This window comes from Phlebotomus argentipes, unplaced genomic scaffold (assembly GCF_947086385.1).
Source record: "Phlebotomus argentipes unplaced genomic scaffold, Phlebotomus argentipes genome assembly contig_2, whole genome shotgun sequence".
NCBI lineage: Eukaryota > Metazoa > Arthropoda > Insecta > Diptera > Psychodidae > Phlebotomus > Phlebotomus argentipes.
The window spans coordinates 10,555,780-10,572,952 of record NW_026776162.1 but is presented as its reverse complement, the minus strand read 5'-3'; the positions used below and the strand labels follow the sequence as shown (position 1 = coordinate 10,572,952).

At 44.6% G+C, this 17,173-nt stretch overlaps 2 protein-coding genes across 2 annotated transcripts; both read right to left on the bottom strand.

The window, feature by feature from the left end:
- Positions 1 to 118: 118 nt before the first annotated feature.
- LOC132265276 (histidine-rich glycoprotein-like) lies at positions 119 to 1,262 on the bottom strand. Its single transcript, XM_059765856.1, has 2 exons — positions 920 to 1,262; positions 119 to 349 (listed from the first exon to the last, which is right to left on the bottom strand). Exons 1-2 carry the CDS (start codon positions 1,166 to 1,168, stop codon positions 119 to 121), a joined length of 480 nt encoding a protein of 159 aa, XP_059621839.1. The 5' UTR covers positions 1,169 to 1,262.
- Positions 1,263 to 6,541: 5,279 nt separating this feature from the next.
- On the bottom strand, positions 6,542 to 9,088 carry LOC132265275 (bromodomain-containing protein 4-like). Its single transcript, XM_059765855.1, has one exon. It carries the CDS (start codon positions 9,086 to 9,088, stop codon positions 6,542 to 6,544), a length of 2,547 nt encoding a protein of 848 aa, XP_059621838.1.
- Positions 9,089 to 17,173: the final 8,085 nt, after the last annotated feature.

Below are 17,173 nucleotides of genomic sequence, written 5' to 3'. Positions count from 1 at the left end.
TTTTGCGAGGCGCCCAGGGAAAAAAACTGGCCGCAAGAGAAAGCTCAGCAAAGTTTTGTGGTGATAATTTAACAGTCGCTTTATTTGCTCTTGAGCGCTCTACAGCAGATCTTCACGGCTATTCGTGATGGTGGCCCACGTTGATGTCATGGAACTCGTGGCCGCCGTGATCGCCATCATCGCCGCCGCCGCCGTAGTGCTCGAAGCCGCCGCCCAGCGATGACTCGTCGTGGCTGAAGCCGTGGAAATCGCCACCGTGGCCGCCGTGCAGCTTATGATCCTCGAATTCGCTGTGATTCTCGATGGTCAGGCCGTGATTGTGCGAGTGTTCAGTCTCTGGATGGAGGACCTGGACAGACGGGGAACGGATTAGCCTTGCTCTTAACCATCAAAGCTCAGCAGAACTCTTAGGAAGTGGGAATGTTTGAGTATTTGCAATATTTGGCTCAATGCTTTGGATTTCTATTGATTACTAATCATTATCCTTGTTTTCTAGGTTATGTGACTTATTTAAAATAAAATATTGTTTTGAGAAAAGAAATTGGGATGCCTTAAATGAAATTACCTCAGCATTTTTTAATAGAATTGCACATTTTCACACAAAGATTGCAATTCAGGATGCTGATTGGTAAAAAGCATATAAAACATCAGTGCGGTAAAGTCTAACATAACCTCAATTTCTGTCTCAACACAAGCAATTTTGAGCTAGAAAAATTCTTATCTAATACTTTTAGCACTATTCAAAGTTTACATGCAAATAAGGTATTGAAAAGTGTAATTTGTGGGAGAAAATCACAAAATATTGTCTGAAAAAGGTTGTGAGTTAGATTTGAGTTAGATTCTGGTCAATTTCTAGGGGAAAAAGTGGTTATTTGTCACACAATTGCTGTTAATGTGCTCGGAAGGGTGAGAGGCTTACCTTGAGCTTGTGCTTGACGCCCGACACCTCGACGGGGTGCTTGAGGAAGTGCTGGTCCTCCTTCTTCACGTACACAGGAACTGGGTGGTAGTGATGCACCTTGAAGCTCTGGTGCGACGTGGCGTGCTTGTGCTCCACCTCGTGATGATGATCCGTCTCCGATTCACCCCCGTGACCGCCAAAGTCCTCGTGAATGACTCCGGCCAGGGCGCAGGCGAAGACTGCAGAGATCACGACCAGCTTCAGCATCTTGAAGACGCGTGTGTGTGAGTGTGAGTGTGTGAGAAAGTAGAGCGGAGGAGAGCGAAAGGAAGCGAGCGAGTTCGATCGGCTGAGCGCGACTGAATGCAAATTGTGCGCCCGGACGGAGCGCCTCTTATACGGGGTGCCCCACTTTCGGCGCCTCCCGCCATTGCCGCCGGCGAGTGTGTCGGAAGGAGCTCGCATGCACTTGTGACATCACCGGCCGGACGCGCTGCTGAGTAACGCACCGCGGACTTCAGGTAGTTGTAAAAAGCGCGAGAGGGAGAGAATTGGCTGAGCGAAAAAACCGGCGAACAGAGCAAGAAACAAGCAAATTGCATTATTTGTTTGATTGATGACGCAAATCTTGAACACACTTTCTTCCAAATGGACTTTAAGCCACACACATTCACTGAATCTCGCATGCAGAAGTGCATTTTCTCACGCGGTTTTTCCTCCTTTTCCCAACACAATCATGCGCTTCAAGTGACATGGAAATGCTTAAGGCCTAATTGTGTTTGATCAATGATGATTTGATTGCAAGAGCAGCAAGATTTCAGCATATAATTAAGTAAAATTGAACGAAGAGAAGTGATTTAAATTGGATTAATGACTTTCTTTCACTGGCGAACGAATCCTTACTCAATAACTCTTTTATTCAATCTTTAATTGATTTACATTTTCATACGTAAAATTCAGTGTTAAATCACACAATGATTTTATAATTTACTTTAACATGCTTTCATTGTGTATTTTTGATAAATAACACAACAATTTTTATACACATTTTGATTACAATTGATGAAATCGATAAGATAAGAAGGACAAAGAGTGGCTGAAGAACATGAAAAAAAATTACATGAAAGTGAAAGAAATTCTTCTCAACTTTACCACACAGAAACCCTTCCAGACAAGCCGGAGACAAAAGGAAAACAAACACATCAGACATTGAGTAACGTCTTGAGAGCACGAATTCATCATCGCGCGCGCTTCTTGAGTGCGAAAACGCACCGATTCGCATGGTGAAGAGTCGACTTTCCTCCGTGTCAAAGTCATTGCCAACACCGTGACTTGGCCGGCGTGGAAAATTATGGTCTCTGGCGCGCAGAACGAGTTCCATTTAGTGCATTTCAATCACTCGCGATATCAACTCTCGATGCCGTGAAATTCATGTCTCGGCGATGGGAGAAAATTTCCAATTGCGCGGGTGGGAAAGGAAAAGAGGCGCGCGAAAGTGTTTTCCAAACGCAATCTTGCAAAGGCTGAGGATTTTCTGCTCTTAAGGCGTTGCATAATGCTCGCTATCATATGTAATTATTGCATCAAATTGTGACACTGGCGCGAGCGGATTAGCGCGCGAGATCCGGAGGAAGAAAGCGAGATTTAGAGACACAGAAAAGCGCGGCAACTTTCTCGAATTCGTTAATCCTCAGCAAAAGATGGCAATATTTCCTCAATTATCGATTTATCAACCCATTCTGACTCTCTTTGTGGCCTCGCAATGAAAGTGAAAAGAGATTCAAATCGGATCATATGTTAGATAATATATTCCAGCCACCGAAATGATCTCGAAATTGCCACTCTTTGGCGCTCTTGTGCAGCTTTTTCCATTGCGGAAATTATTGCATAAAATTTTATGTTTAAAGTCTCAATATAATATCTCAAATGCAAAATCCAGGGTAATTGTCGATGCCAATATAAAATGTGCACAAATGTGAAGAAAGTAATCATCCATGCAGCTAAAGTGTAACAATTTTTACAATTGCGTCGCTGCGGAAGGGCAGGAAGAATTGAGGTGAAGAAATATTGGTCTCTGGGTTGGAAATTTCCACCTTTTAAAGAGGAATTTAGTAGTTTTTCCCCCCGTCAAACTGTATAACTTAATTTATTGGCTTTTTGCAGTGAGCATAGAAAAAAGGAGGATTTATGAAACGTTTGCACACTTTTCACGAATTTTAGCCTGCAATTCTGCTTGTGTAACTTTGCCTCGCTTTAATTGCTCACCGTCTTAAATCACTTGACAAAATAACACTTTAAACATGACGTTAATTAGCCGGAAGTTGATTACTTGCATCAAGGGAGGGAAATTTGATCGGATGTGGTGTACCAATTCAGTTGAAGTATTTAGAAGTGGAAGTGCTTAAATATTTGTAGTATTAGGTCTTTAAGAGCTACTAAAGAATGATTAAAAAACGTTGAGCGTTTGTGATCAAATAAGCTACAAAAAATTATAAATTTTACTTCAATTTCGTCATAAAATTTTTAAGCCGGTATAATTTGCATTTACTGACACAATAATAATGAAATCTGATGTAAATCACAAGCTTTTAATATTAAACTATATTAATTATGCTAAGATTGATCATAACCTCAAAAATCTTGTTTCAGGATATATAATTGACTATTTTACGAGATATTTGATTGAATTTTTACTCTGAAGTAGAAAATTCAGCTCATCATCGATTTATAATTTTATAACTTAAAATATTATTCAAACACTGTTTCTCTGTAAATTTCATGGTCGTACAAGTAAAAAATTGCGTCCTTTATTTGACCTATATTTGAGGTTACGGCACTTTAGGCCGTTGGGAAAATCTAATAAGTTCAAAAAAAGAGAAGAAAAAAGGAAAACACATGTTTTAAGCACTGCCAAAGTTCTAGAAGTGTCAGGGAGTGGTGTACACAGTTTAGCCATATTATCTCTCCCTTGCATGATTTGCATATTATGTACAATGTTTCTTAATGAGTTCAGGAGCGTGTAAATGCTGCTTAAATACAGCTATTGAGCTTCCTTTCTGCAGAATCTCATCGTGACTATATTTGCATAACATTCAATATATCCACAACGAATTTCAAGTCACTTTCTTCGCAAATTACAGGGTTATTCGACAGACCCTCCCTCGAACAGGTTAAGCAGACATTGTAGTTGACTCGCTTTTCGTGTAATTGGCCTCCAATATAATAAACGGTCAGTTGAAATTTCGCACAAGTATGGAAATTGTAAAATTTGATTTTCCACGTAAAACACACGCCCGGAAGTGAGCAATTAAATTAAAACAGAGCTGAATCGATGGTAAAACATCATCTGAAACACAATGATGAGAAATCCAGAACAAGTGTTTTGCACAGTAGACTTTCTCTTCGGCAAATCAAAGGCCGAATTATTGGTTTTCAATTATGTTGCAGAAGACACTCGTAAATGAGCATTTTGCTAACATTATTCAATACTCTCATAAGAGAAGTGCGCAAATTATTCAACACACTGCATTCCAATGATGGAAAGATTGTGGACTTTTATTGCATTTCACTCGTGTTTACAAAAATAAATCTTCTCCGCGCGATAAAACTCCTACAAATATAATCCGGCAATCCATCAAAGTGACTTGGTGAGTTACTCAATTTCCAATCGAGAATGTTGCATAAAATGCATTAGTAATGATTAACCATTAACTGTGATGATAATTCCTAATGAAAACAGTTTCATTTGACTTACATTTTGAGGCTTATGTTACTTTTTCTCATGCATTTGCAATATCTCTACAAGTTGGCTGATGTTTCAACCATTCATCGATTAATTTTATTAACGCCACACTTTGTTTGCCGGAGAAGTGAATGGAAGAAAAGTGCGAGAAATTTAATTTGTCATACATGACAAAAGACAGCAAGAAACATTTTTCTATAGAAAAATATTAATGCTGATCTTTTGTGAATATGACAGCAAATAAATTAGTCCAATTCACGGGAGTTTCACATTGCAAATTGTGTGCTTAAGAAAAAGAAGTCGATGCTTGAGAGATTTTGCAATTTGAGGAAATGCTTCTTCTTTTAGCATCGCCTACAATTAACTGCTTGTGTGTTCCGATTATTGACGCTCAAGCGGTCGATTTATCATATGAAATTGATGCTTCTTGGGCAAAAATTCATCAACAATATCGCAATAAATCTCAACCTAAATTATCTACTTTCATTTCCCTCGCGATCTCTATCAAATTGTCAGGGAAGCGCACAACTCTTGCCAAGTTGCAAGAGTCTTTAAGATGCAAAGTTATGCGCTGCACTTAATGAAATTCAGTGTTTGCGGAAGATTTCTTTCGAATGCTCCGAAATAAAACGGAAAAGTCACATGATTTCATGTCGTGCGCTGGGAAATGCGAGCTGTCTGGCTCACATCTGATGGAGTGATTTCGAGATATTATTGCTGCTAAGAGAGCTTATTATAATATCACACAGTTTTATTATGATATTTAATATGGTGCTTAAGAAATTGATACTCGAATGTGGCGGAAAAATGCAAAAGAGTCATGAAATAAGTTAAAAAATGTCTTTCACGATGTTTTGCACAATATAATGTTTATGATATTGAAGTGATACAATAATTGCTGAGAAAAGCACTGCTGGGCATTGCTGAGAAGAGCACAATTGGAAGCAATTCTAGCGCTCACAGCGAAAAGTTTTTGAAGTTTTCTTATATATTTTTGTTGGAAAATCAGCTCCAAAAATGAATTCTTGCAATGATTGCATCTTTATAAAGATGCTATATAAGATTTTATAAAGCGTTTCATCTTGTTATCGACAAACTTCTTAGAAATACGCGGTTGAACAAATTCCGCAGCTGAAATATCAGAAGACTGATGAATGAAGACACCTTGAGTGACTCACACAGCAAATTTGATTAGATGCCAATCAATAATAAAATGCAGAATAATTTTGCATAGCGATTTTGTGGCATAAAATTTCGCTGTGATTGATTGAATAATTAATGGCCTTTTACTTTCTCTGGCACGTGGAATTTCCCGCCGGGGTGACTTTTTTTCGACCAGCAGAACATTGGCGCATCTCTTGTGATCAAATTTCGTGGCGATCTGAGCTGGGTTACTTTCATTTTTATGCTTTCTCGAGCAATTGTGTTATCTCGCCGAGTCTCGTGGGTGCATTTGAACAAGAGCCCATGCAAGGCTCATTTCGAATGTGCAGCATAAATTGTGCGCGCTCAATCGGAGGATCACAATTGCGCGCGCACGAGCACAAAAGGCTTTCACACCTCCGAAAGTGGTGTGGAGAGAGAGTGGTTGGTCCAAAACGCTTCTGATATATATGTGAAATCTCCGCTCAGCTTATTTATTTAACAAAAATTAATAATTATCACAATTACAATTGGTATTTACAAATAATCAGTATTTTCCCTATCTCACGCACGTCATGCTAAATTAACTTGCAGCATTTTTTTCTACTATGTACACTCAATAATTGCGCGGCCGCTGGAATTTCAGCTCGCATGTGCAGAGCAGTCCTGTCTTCGGGGCGAGAGGAGAGGGACCCAGTGAGGTGATGTTATAAATTAAGTGCAGCCCCGGAGGAGTCTCTTAAGCGCCTAAGAACTTAGTTGTATTTGGGAAATCGCGGCGGCGGCTTCAGCTCTGTGTCGGGCTCTCGGCCCTTGGCCTGCGGCCGCTTCACCACCCTCTTCTGCTCCACCACCTTCACGCGCCCCTTCGGCACCAGCTCGAACTGCGAGCCGTTCTGGTGCGCATTGTGCACTTTGGAGCCCGCCGCGCCGCCCTGGAAGCCCTCACCCTTGGGGTTGTTGTTGTATTTGGGGCTGTAGCTGTCCGCGGGCAGTTCGTTCCCTGTGTATTTGTACTGCACGGCGCTGCCGGAGCCCGAGGGTGCGCGCACGGAGTTCGTCCAGCCGTTCTCGCGTGTGTACTGGATGTTCTTACGCGGCTTCTGGTTGGCAACCGGCGGCGGCACTTCCGACACCGAGGCGGGGCCCTGCTGCTGCTGCTGGGGAACGTTGGTGTTGCCGGGCGCCATGGGTGAGCCCAGCATGAACTTGAGGGTGTGCAGATCGATGTTGTAGGGATTGACCACGGGCAGGCCGTTGATGATGTGCACCGGGCCCAGTTCATCCGTGATGGACTTCACCTGCTCATCCCTCAGGCCGGGCACGCTCTGCTCGCCGCCCACGCTGATGGATGCGCCCACGGACGCCGTGCCCTCGTTCATGTTCACCGTGTTGTGTGGCATAGGGCCGAAGGATTGCTTTTTGAAGAACGTGGCGTCGTCCGTTGGCTGCATGGCCGACGCAGCCACGGCAGGCTCCACTGTCGACACAAAGTCCCTGTTGGGGTTGTAAGGCAGGGCGTTGATGTCGTGATAGGTCTGCGAGTTGAAGTGGAGCTTGGGATGCGGGATAGGCTGCAGAACGGCATTGCTCTGGTCGAAGCCCTGCAAGTTCTTCAGCACGGCAGAGTGGTCGAAAGTGTTGCCGTGCGACCAGGACTGACCCACGTCCAGAGCGCTGAGATCAATGTGCGTGGGCCGGGATTTGCTGTTCTGGTCCGTCAAATCTACATTCTGCACCACAGACTCTCTGGCCAGCTCATTGGTCGGGGGATATTGCGCCTGGTACTGCTCCTGATGCACGATCTTCGGCTGACGGTAGACTTGGTCGGGCGAGGGCTCCTGAACCTCCTCGTAGGCGTAGACTTTCGTGGGCTGCGTGACTACGATGGGCTCTGGATGGTGCTGAACTTGATTGGGGTGGCTCTGGTGCACGACGAAGGAGGGCGGAAGGTATTCGTCGTTGGACACAATGATGTGCTGCTCCTGATGCTCGTGGCCCACTTCTGCCTGCGGCTGAGATTGCTGCACCATCACTGGCCGGCGCCTCTTGGGAATACGCACGGGTCGTGTGGTGGTGGACACAGGGGTGGTTGTTGGTGGGGGTGGCGGAGGTGGAGGTGTTGTGGAGACGATCATGACGTGCTGCTGCGATCTCGGGACGTAGGACGGCCTGGGGCGCTCCTTGACCAGCTTCTCCTCCAGATTCAGGTTCTTGAGGTACTTGTTGACCGAGTCCTCGATGTGTTTGATCAGCTCATCGCGCGGGATCTCGATCTGATAGCTCTGCGACGCGAGATCCTTCTCCACCTCAGAGGTCAGGGAGGGGTGGTGATGGTGATGGTGTGTCAGTGGACGGCTGGTGGCCTTCAGCGTTTGCTGGAAGGACGACGAGGGTCTGTAGGGCGGGGTGGTGTGCTCGTGGTGCTCCTCAGTGGCAGCCTGATGGTGCTGCACCTGGAAAGTGTGCGTGGTTGGCTTCGTGCGCGCCCTGGGAACCACATACTTCGGCCTGTGCGTCGGGATCTCCTGCGCAATCTCCACAGTCTCCTCCTCGTACTGCTGATGATGCACTGGAGCGTAGTGGTGGTGGATGTGAGTCTCTCCGCCCTGCTCAACAGTGTACGTCGTGGGATTCCTGATCGGAGTTCGCTGAGACTCGGCAGCGATCTCCTTCTGGACGGGTGCCTTTGACGTTGGTAATTCGAAGGGTTCGGGCTTCGTGACGGTCACGACGTTCTGGTACACCTCGTAGTTGCTGTCTTGGGAAATGATTTTCTGCTTGACGGGTTTCGAGGGCTTCCGGATAGTGGGTCGGGCGTAGCGTGGAGCCTGCGTTGGGGCCTCCACTTCGACCAACTCGATGGGTTTCTTCTGCACCACTGGCTGCACTGTGACGATATGCTGCGGTGGCAGCGTGGTCGGGTGGTACTGCTGAGGCACCTGCTCCTGCTCCTCGTACGCCGGCTCCAGGACGTACTGCGTGGGCGCCACGTAGTGCGTGGGGATCTGCATGGACTGCACGGATTGCGGCACTTGGTACATCTGCGGATCGAACTGGTGCATGTGCAGGAGTTCAGCCGCCTGTTTGGGATCGAACACGTCGTACTTCATCTGGGACTTCTTGCTCGCCTCGGCGGTCATCATCACGGGCTTCGGGCCGTTCCACATCTTGATGGCCGTGTTCACGTACTCGGCCGCGGTCTCCGTGTTGGCCAGTGCGTCGGACATCTCGATGGCGGCGGCGCTGCTCTTGGTCGCCTTCTTGATCTTCGTCGAGGCTTTCGGGCTGTGAGACGTCATCGTCTGCGTGCTTGTCGCCTGGTAGACATTATCTGCACAGAGGAGAGTTGACAATAAAATTGGTGCTACTGATCGGCGGAAGGATGTAGGAAAAGTACCTGATTCACGATAGGGTCTGAGGTAAGTCTGAGTCACTGCTTTGCCAGGTGGTGGGAGCCACCTCACCGTGGTGGTGCTTGACTGAGCCACAAGATCTCCATTGTCGTACTCGCTTTTGTAATCCAAAATTGGACGACGGTGGCTGATTTGTTTCTGTGAGGTCGCTTCCACAGCGAAAAGAATCTGTTTTGGGGGCGAGAAAAGCACAATAATCCTATTTTAGCACAGCACAGAATCTCCATCACAAGTTCACAAAAATGCATATATGAATCCAAGGAAAGCGTACAAATCCTCCGAGTCACAGATTAATCACAAACACTTACAAGCAGTGGGAGCAGGAATTTGTATTTGGTCATTTCGGTGCAAGGTCTGAACATCAATTGAATGAAAATAGATATTATCTGGTGCTTTTATAACGTTTTGCCACAGAGTCATGAACGAAGGAAAATCACAAAACCATATCGCACTATTCGTCTTCGTCTCGAGGCACAACAAGGTCTGTTGTGGGGGATTTTTACCATTTCAAATTTGCTTTAGTTACACACAAATACTTATTTGCTAAAATTGTGTGTATAAAATAACTCCTCCACTTTCGCATGCCAATTGAGCTCTGGATTTTCTCATAAGAAAGTGATGATGCGCCAAGTATTCGCGATAACAGATCTCTTTTACATTTGCTCCATAACAAATTCGGGCATGATGATCATGCAAATTTTACATAAAACAACACACACACGATGCAACAGAGGAAAGTTACGACAAAAGGCAGGAAAATTTCCCCCAAATTCTTCTTGTTTCCAATTCAATGAAGAAAATTCCGAGGCGGTGTTAAAAAGAAAAACACTCGAATATTTCTATACACGTGATTGACTTTATTTTTATTATAAACGATAACGAATATATAGATTTGCTTTCTTTTTCTCAAATATATATAAGTTTTGAGTAGAATTACAAAATGTATGCGCAAATTGGCTATTAATTTGCCGTAATGAAACAATTTGAGAAAAGACAGTTATAAACTTGACCGCGCGAGTGAAAGAAGAAATTTCCCATCAACTGATCTCTAAACTGTCCACATTAACCCTGAAAAGCTCCTGGCCATTGAGATCTGTCGGATCTGTCAGAGCGTATCGCAATTTCTTGATGATTTTCCATCATCAACGCGTAAAGTCAAGTCACGAAGATCGAAAGTGAAAAGCTGTGTTGTTTTCATCTCATAAAAATGCTGAGGAGAAGAGAAAAATACACACAGAGTGTGTTTGGAATTTATTCAGATGAAACGGCTTTTCTTTCGCACCCACAGAGGAAAAATCGCTGGTCACTGAGCATGATTGACAGGGGTTTTTCTTTCTCTCACTCTCAGGTTCTTCGCACCATCAAGTGAGAAGCAGAAGAAAAAGTGCAGCTTTTACTTTCCTGTCTGTACAAAATGGGTCTTTATTCGGTACATCCTTACAAAATAGCATTGTCCTAAGGGGGTGAGAAAATAAATAAATGCTTAGAGAGACTCTTCTACGTTAACACGCTCATTGCTCCTGCTTCCTCTTCAGCTTGTGCACGAGCTTGCTGAGCTTCTTGAACTGTTCCTCCGTGTACGGCGGCGCGTCCCGCTTGGCACTCTTGGACGGACCCAGCGTCGTGCTGGAGCTCACGTGTGCGTGATAGTTGTACGGCTTCTGCGTGATCGCCACCACATCGTCCACCTCCATCTCGTGCGGTTGGTAGTATTCCTGGGCGCGGAAGGCAGCAGGAGTCGCGGTGGAGTGGACTTCGGCTGGGGTGTGATACTCTTGCTGGTACTCGACGTGCGTCGAGGGCGTGGCACTCTGGTGCAGCTCCTTCGTGAAGATCACCCGCGTGTGGTGCTCGCTGGGGTAGTTCTCCGACGTGGGCAGATCCTCATCGCCGTGATGGTGCTGATGCTGCTCTGGCTGCTGATAGTAGTACTGCTGCTGCTCGGCGGGCTGGTCAGGAGCCGGGAGATAAGGGGGCGCTTGATAGGCGGATCTCGCCTCTTCTTGGTACAGATTCTGATTGATGAAGACCGCCTGTTGGGGTGCATAGTGCACTTCATGGGTCTCATAGACCGCCTGTCCTTGCTGCGGTTCCTCATAAACTGTCATCTCATCAGACACTGGCACGTCCTGATGCTCGTGTTGCACTGTAAGAGGAATTTCAGTATTAGAACATTTATTATGATTGCTTATATTAGTATGAGTTGTGGTTGAGGAGTATTACCATATCCTCCGGCCTCGTGAGCCTGATGCTGAGGAGGTCCGTAGACATCGTGTGGTGTTCCTGTCTGGGCTGTGGCAAGTGTGTGACCATTAGTCTCTGGAACGTGCTCCTCGACGTACGTCTCCTGGACGACATTCCCGTGCTGGCTGGCTTCCTCTTGCTGCTGCAGCTCTTGCAGGTACTGCGCCGCTCTCAGTTCGATGTATTGTTGCAGCAGGACCTTCAGGTGGGCAGCGTACTTCTGCGGCCCGGGAATTTTCAGCACAATCACGGGCTCGGCTTGGTAGACGTCTTGCTGCTGGTACTGCTGGTAGTCGGCGTGGTAGGGTTGCGGTGGCGGCGGCGGATGGTCGAAGGTGGTCTCCTTGATTTCATAGCCAGGTGAGGGCTGGATCTCCACGTGCGTGTAGTGCGGCCTGGCGTGGAAGTTCAGTCGCTGCCTGTTCCTGTGATGCAGCTGCTGCTGCAGTTGCTGCTGATGCAACTGCTGCTGAGCCACGTGCGGCAGTGGCGGAATATCCTCCTGCGAGTAAGGATAGAACTCCAGCTTTGGCTTGGAGAAGTAGAAATTCGACTGCGGCCTGTGATTCCGGTGATAACCATAGCTGTGATATGTGAGAGGGAGAGAGAGAAATTGACATGTAATGATCATTAATTAAAAGTATAAACGCATGAAAATCAGCAGACGCAACTTTCCTACATAAATATTTCAAATCAATATCATTTCCTCAACTTCCGTTCAATGAAGCAATTTTACCAGCTGAAAATAGCCACTTCTTGTGTTAATTTAATCACTAAACGTGCATCATTATGAGATGAAAGTGAAATATCACTTATGAATTTCAATTTGTGCGCACGTCTTCAGAAATCTTCGTATAATTTGCCAAAAAACCGATGGATGCTTAAGGGGGAATCTCTCTCTCTGCTATCAATTGCAGATAAGTTGCGGAAAATTTTTGCCAAAACAGATTTCTTGCATAAGTGGATGGATAAATTGGAAAAGTGTGCGGCGTTCGGAAATGATTGCATGGCTCTGAGACATCGCGATGTCTAATTGAAATGCATGAGCGATGATGGGAGCAAGGTTGCTGGTGAACCCAGTTAGAGACATGTCTATTAAGTTAATTGGCTGCTACGAAATGACCTGAACTGGAATGATTGTGTTATGTGAATTGCTGTGGGCCAAAAAGTCTCTCTCACTTACCCTATTTCTCCGTCGAGACCTCGCTTGGAGTTCTTGCCAGTCTGCGCTGAGCTGTTGTCCCTCTCGATCCTGATCTTGATCTTGTCACCGTGCAGCTTGAACTGCTTGTCCAGCTCCTTGATGAACTTCACGTCCTCCTCCGGCAGTCCGGCGAACTGATCGACAACGGATTTGGGTGTTTTCGTGGGCTTCGCCGAGAAGGCCTTCTTGACATTCTTGTCCGTGCGCTTGGCTTCCAACACTCCGGCCGCCAATAAAACCAGAGCAATCTGCAAAGTAACGAGTAATTGCATTACTTAAACAGCTATTCGGGGCGCCTTGGGTGCGTTTATGGAGGCTGTGTGACATTGCGAAAGCGCGCGATGCTCACAAGAGCGGAAAACTGAGAGACCCTTCACTTTGGGCGCTCTTCGCGCATGTGAACCTCTCTTTCTTGAAACAATCGCACTAGCATGGCTCAATGACCAGCGAACGAGCCTATTTGAAATGCAGAGTATTCGCCTGTGCAATTTTTCGGGCAATTTGATACACTCAAGCGCGATGTTCGCCATCAGTCTCTTCCTACGAGTTCACATTGGAGTTTCCGTATCATCGAATGAAAGTGAAATATGAAAGCGGAAGACGATGGTTTTTGTGCTTCTCTTTTAACTACAATTTCATAGAATTCTGTTGGTCTCTGGGTGGAATGTTGGCGTGTGTGTTTTTGCCCAGCATTTTGCAATATCATGAAGAGCTATTAAAAATCGATTCAATGTGAACTTCTTTCACAATGACCATCCGTGTAATTCAGGACAGATTCTCAACAGATGCTCTCGCTTTGCGCAATAATTAAGACAGAGAGGATTGATCGCGAGTGATTAAGAAAATGCTGCAATATTTAGCGATGATCTCTGGCGGCTCAGAAACAATCACATTCAATGGGCGCGTGGCAAATTGGGCGGTCGCGCATTGTGTTGATGGAAATTGCGATGTATCATAATGCCTCTTTAGAGATAAACTCTCAGCACAGCATAATAATCTCAATGGGAGGCTCTTTTTTTCGACAAGAAGCCACCGTGAACTTCCTCCCAATTGTCTGGGCGCAACGTTTGATTGCTGTTTTGATTAAGAGGAAGTCATCTTCGCCATAGAATTGAGTACTGAAGATGCTCATCGTGAAAGTGGATAATTCATCATTGTGCCACTATGAAATTACATAATTGTCTTCACGTGCAGACAACTCCACAGAGGGTCATTCGACAGGTATTTGGTGAAATGTGAATTTTCAGCGTGAAGCTTGCAATTTCAATGGGCAACCCTGTGAGTATTAAATGCAGACAAATCAGTGTCGCTAGCATATTGACATGGCGTGTCTTTGAGATGTGTTTTACACCTGTTTCAAATTGATAATGTCTCTCTCTCTCTCTGTCTTGTGCGAAAGTACGAAATCCAGGAAGAATTCCACTCGCGAGATCTTATGCATATTTATCGTTTGAAGATGCATTGAAAGTCTTGAGGTGAATCTTTGCGCGCATCCAAGCGGAGAAAGTCTGCTGGATTTGGTGTGTGATATTCTTCTTCAGCTCGTTTGGTTATTTAATTCAATTTCCATTGATTCGCATATTTAGAGATATCAACCCGACAAAAGAGGAAGTTTTAACGGCTGGTTTGAATATCATAATAAATATATAATATTACACAATCCGGTGGTCTTTTGATCCCAATCACGTTATGTCTTTTTGGGTGTTATTCTGCATAACCTGGACGTTTTTACACAATTTCCGTCACGTATATTTTCTCCATCAATTTCACAAGTCGCGCGTCTCAATCTCGCGAAATTAATCTCTCAACTTTTTGCGCGCATGGAAGTGAGTGAAAAGACATTTTGACGATGATTTGATAAATATATTGGGCTTGTTAAATCCATCAATTTCTTGTGTGTGTCACAAAACATACCACTAAAAACACCTTTGCCATAATTCCTCGCGGATAATTTGCGCAGATCCGAAAAAGGGGAGATTTGTTCACCACTAATTGGAGTCGATGATGGCAAAATTCAATTTACACTTGAATCATTTATATGCTCTAGTTCACCTCCGATTGATCTTGTTTCTCCACAACTCACAGTCACACACTCTTCGCCTCTCTGGCACGCACTCTGGACACTCTGATGGTGTGTTGCTGTGGGCTTAGGCAGCCTCCCCAAAATAAACAGAAACACGACGCGGCGATAAAAGCTCCTCCGAGCGAGACGTCTTGAGCGGAAACGGTGTGCTTTTAAACTGTTACTCGGCAACGGCTGTTGGCTTTTATATTGGCTTAAAGGCGCGAAGACACAGCGCGCTGTGGTGCCTTATGCCTAAAATAACGCGAAAACCCGCTTCTCGCGGCCAGCAGTCGTCATCATGAGAGGCGCCAAAGAGGGGCGGCCGCAGAGAGCCTCCCAGAGAAAGATGTGCGCTGCCAAATCGCGTCTCTTGGGAATGTTGCAAGTGTCTTGGGATTTTGTAACACCATCAGCGGCGAGAGGGATTCAACCTACCCGGAACATTTTGCAAGATATCGCGCTGTGCCATCTTCAGCGCCTTTTCCATCTTACGCCACACACTTCCACGCATTTTCCCCCCATCGGCAATGTGAGGAATCTTCTGGCCCAGGAGAGCGCCTGAAGAGTCCATGGAGAATCACTGTTATTATCATTGGCTGACGATGTAAACATCACGAGTGGTGAAAACACATCTTGTTTAAATGCCAAAGAGGCCTTTTCATTGCTCTGCTGGAAAAGTGCTTCTTGAGAATTCAACTGTGTGCAACTCCAAGAAAAAGAGATAAACTTTAGCATTTAAATCGCGCTGGACCAGAGAAATAAGATCAAGGAAATTTCCTCGACATTGTCGTTGATTTGCATTGAAAACAAAAACACAGTGCAATAAATATTTAACAAAAATGTGTGTTCTCTTAATATATGTCTTCCACAATGCAATTAACATTTCACTTTCTGTGAAATTATTTCAATTTATTCGCATTGTGATATAATTCGTCAAATTTTTTGGAGCGTGTGTTGCAGCGTCGTCTAATTGGTTCATTTTTCTCTCGTCTAATGGGAGGCAAAAGAAGCCGGGAAACAGGGAGAGTGAGAGACAAATTATTTAATATGTCTGTGGGAAATTGTTTTGCCAGCAACACAGGAAAAGAAGCTGACAAAATAACACACGCGAAGCCAAAATAAGATCATTTGCATAAAAGAGTGACGATAATATTGTATTAAATGTAAAGTGATATTGAAATTATTTTTTTTGGCGAGATTTCGAAAAGGTGAGAAAAGTCTCGTCACTCTCCTTTGGGGTTTTTGATTATCAGTGCGAGAGAAGATGAGAGTGAAAAGTGGCGAGATATCGACTGAAAATTGCCTAAAATTGATGATAAATCTGTCATTTTGGTGTATCCAAAATGTGTAAATTTTATGACCATGTCGAGCAGAATTCTCATAAATTTTTAATTAATTTGCCACACATGCAGAGCCAGCGCACAGTGAGCGGAAAAGAGAGAGGACGCGCCAAGGGAAAAGTGACTGCAATGATTGTATGTAAAATATAATTCTCGCGGACATTTCATTATTCTTCCAAGCGCTCTTTTTTGCATGCTGCGCTATGTCTCAAGTGACTCTTTGACAACCAGCGCAGAGCCAACAAAAGAGGATGGTTTCAATTTCACTCTCACGCGGGTCTTTTTTTGCCATGCCCTCAACATTATATTATACACACCAATCAATTTCGCATCTCTGTGCTGCTAAATGCTGTCCATTATAGGCACAAGCTGCTGAGAAGGAGGATGAAGAGGCGAAAAATACGCAATTTTTGTGAATTTTCACGCATGAATTCACTCTTATTTGGAGGAATAAAAATGCGAAGCACTTTGTGATATCAATTCCATCAATTTGAACAATTTCTCAGAGGCTATTTTCTTCATTAACCCACATAATATGAAAAAAGTATCCATCCATTTCGCTACACTCACCATCTTTTACCACCTTTCCCTCTCTTGCTCACGTTGGGTCTTTTGTTGCTGCAACATGGCTAAGTGGAAAAAATGTTGCATGATGATTAAAGTGTGACGTAAAGTTGATCTCGAGCGCGCTGAAGAATCGCGATGAGAAAGTGATTGAGTTTTATTTTCATTCGATGTGTGGCATCATGCAAAAATGCCTTTTTCAAGAGAACAAAACACCCAATAATTGATTCATAAGATACAATTTAAGTGTTTCTCCATTTGAGAGCGCCATTATCTTGTGAAACAAATCGACAAACACAAGATTTGCCATTCGTTTTATTTTTCAAGCACTCTTCTCTCCCACTTTTAGTCAAATGGAGTTCAACTGCGGAGCTCCAGATAGAGATCGAATCTCACTATAGGTGCTCATTATCTTGGCCTCTTGACGAGACATCACGCGGCTTTACTGTGCGCAAGAAACACACCACCAAAGAAATCTTCTCATTTACGCCACTGCATTTTTATTAAACAATTCATTAATAAAGTCTTTGAGAAGACAAATCAGTTTACACAGG

Excerpts from the sequence above, each read along its gene's own strand:
- LOC132265275 (XM_059765855.1), bottom strand. The coding sequence starts at position 9,088 with ATGACGTCTCACAGCCCGAAAGCCTCGACGAAGATCAAGAAGGCGACC.
- LOC132265276 (XM_059765856.1), bottom strand. The coding sequence starts at position 1,168 with ATGCTGAAGCTGGTCGTGATCTCTGCAGTCTTCGCCTGCGCCCTGGCC. Across the intron at positions 350-919 it reads GCGTCAAGCACAAGCTCAAG|GTCCTCCATCCAGAGACTGA; the intron begins GTAAGCCTCTCA and ends CCGTCTGTCCAG.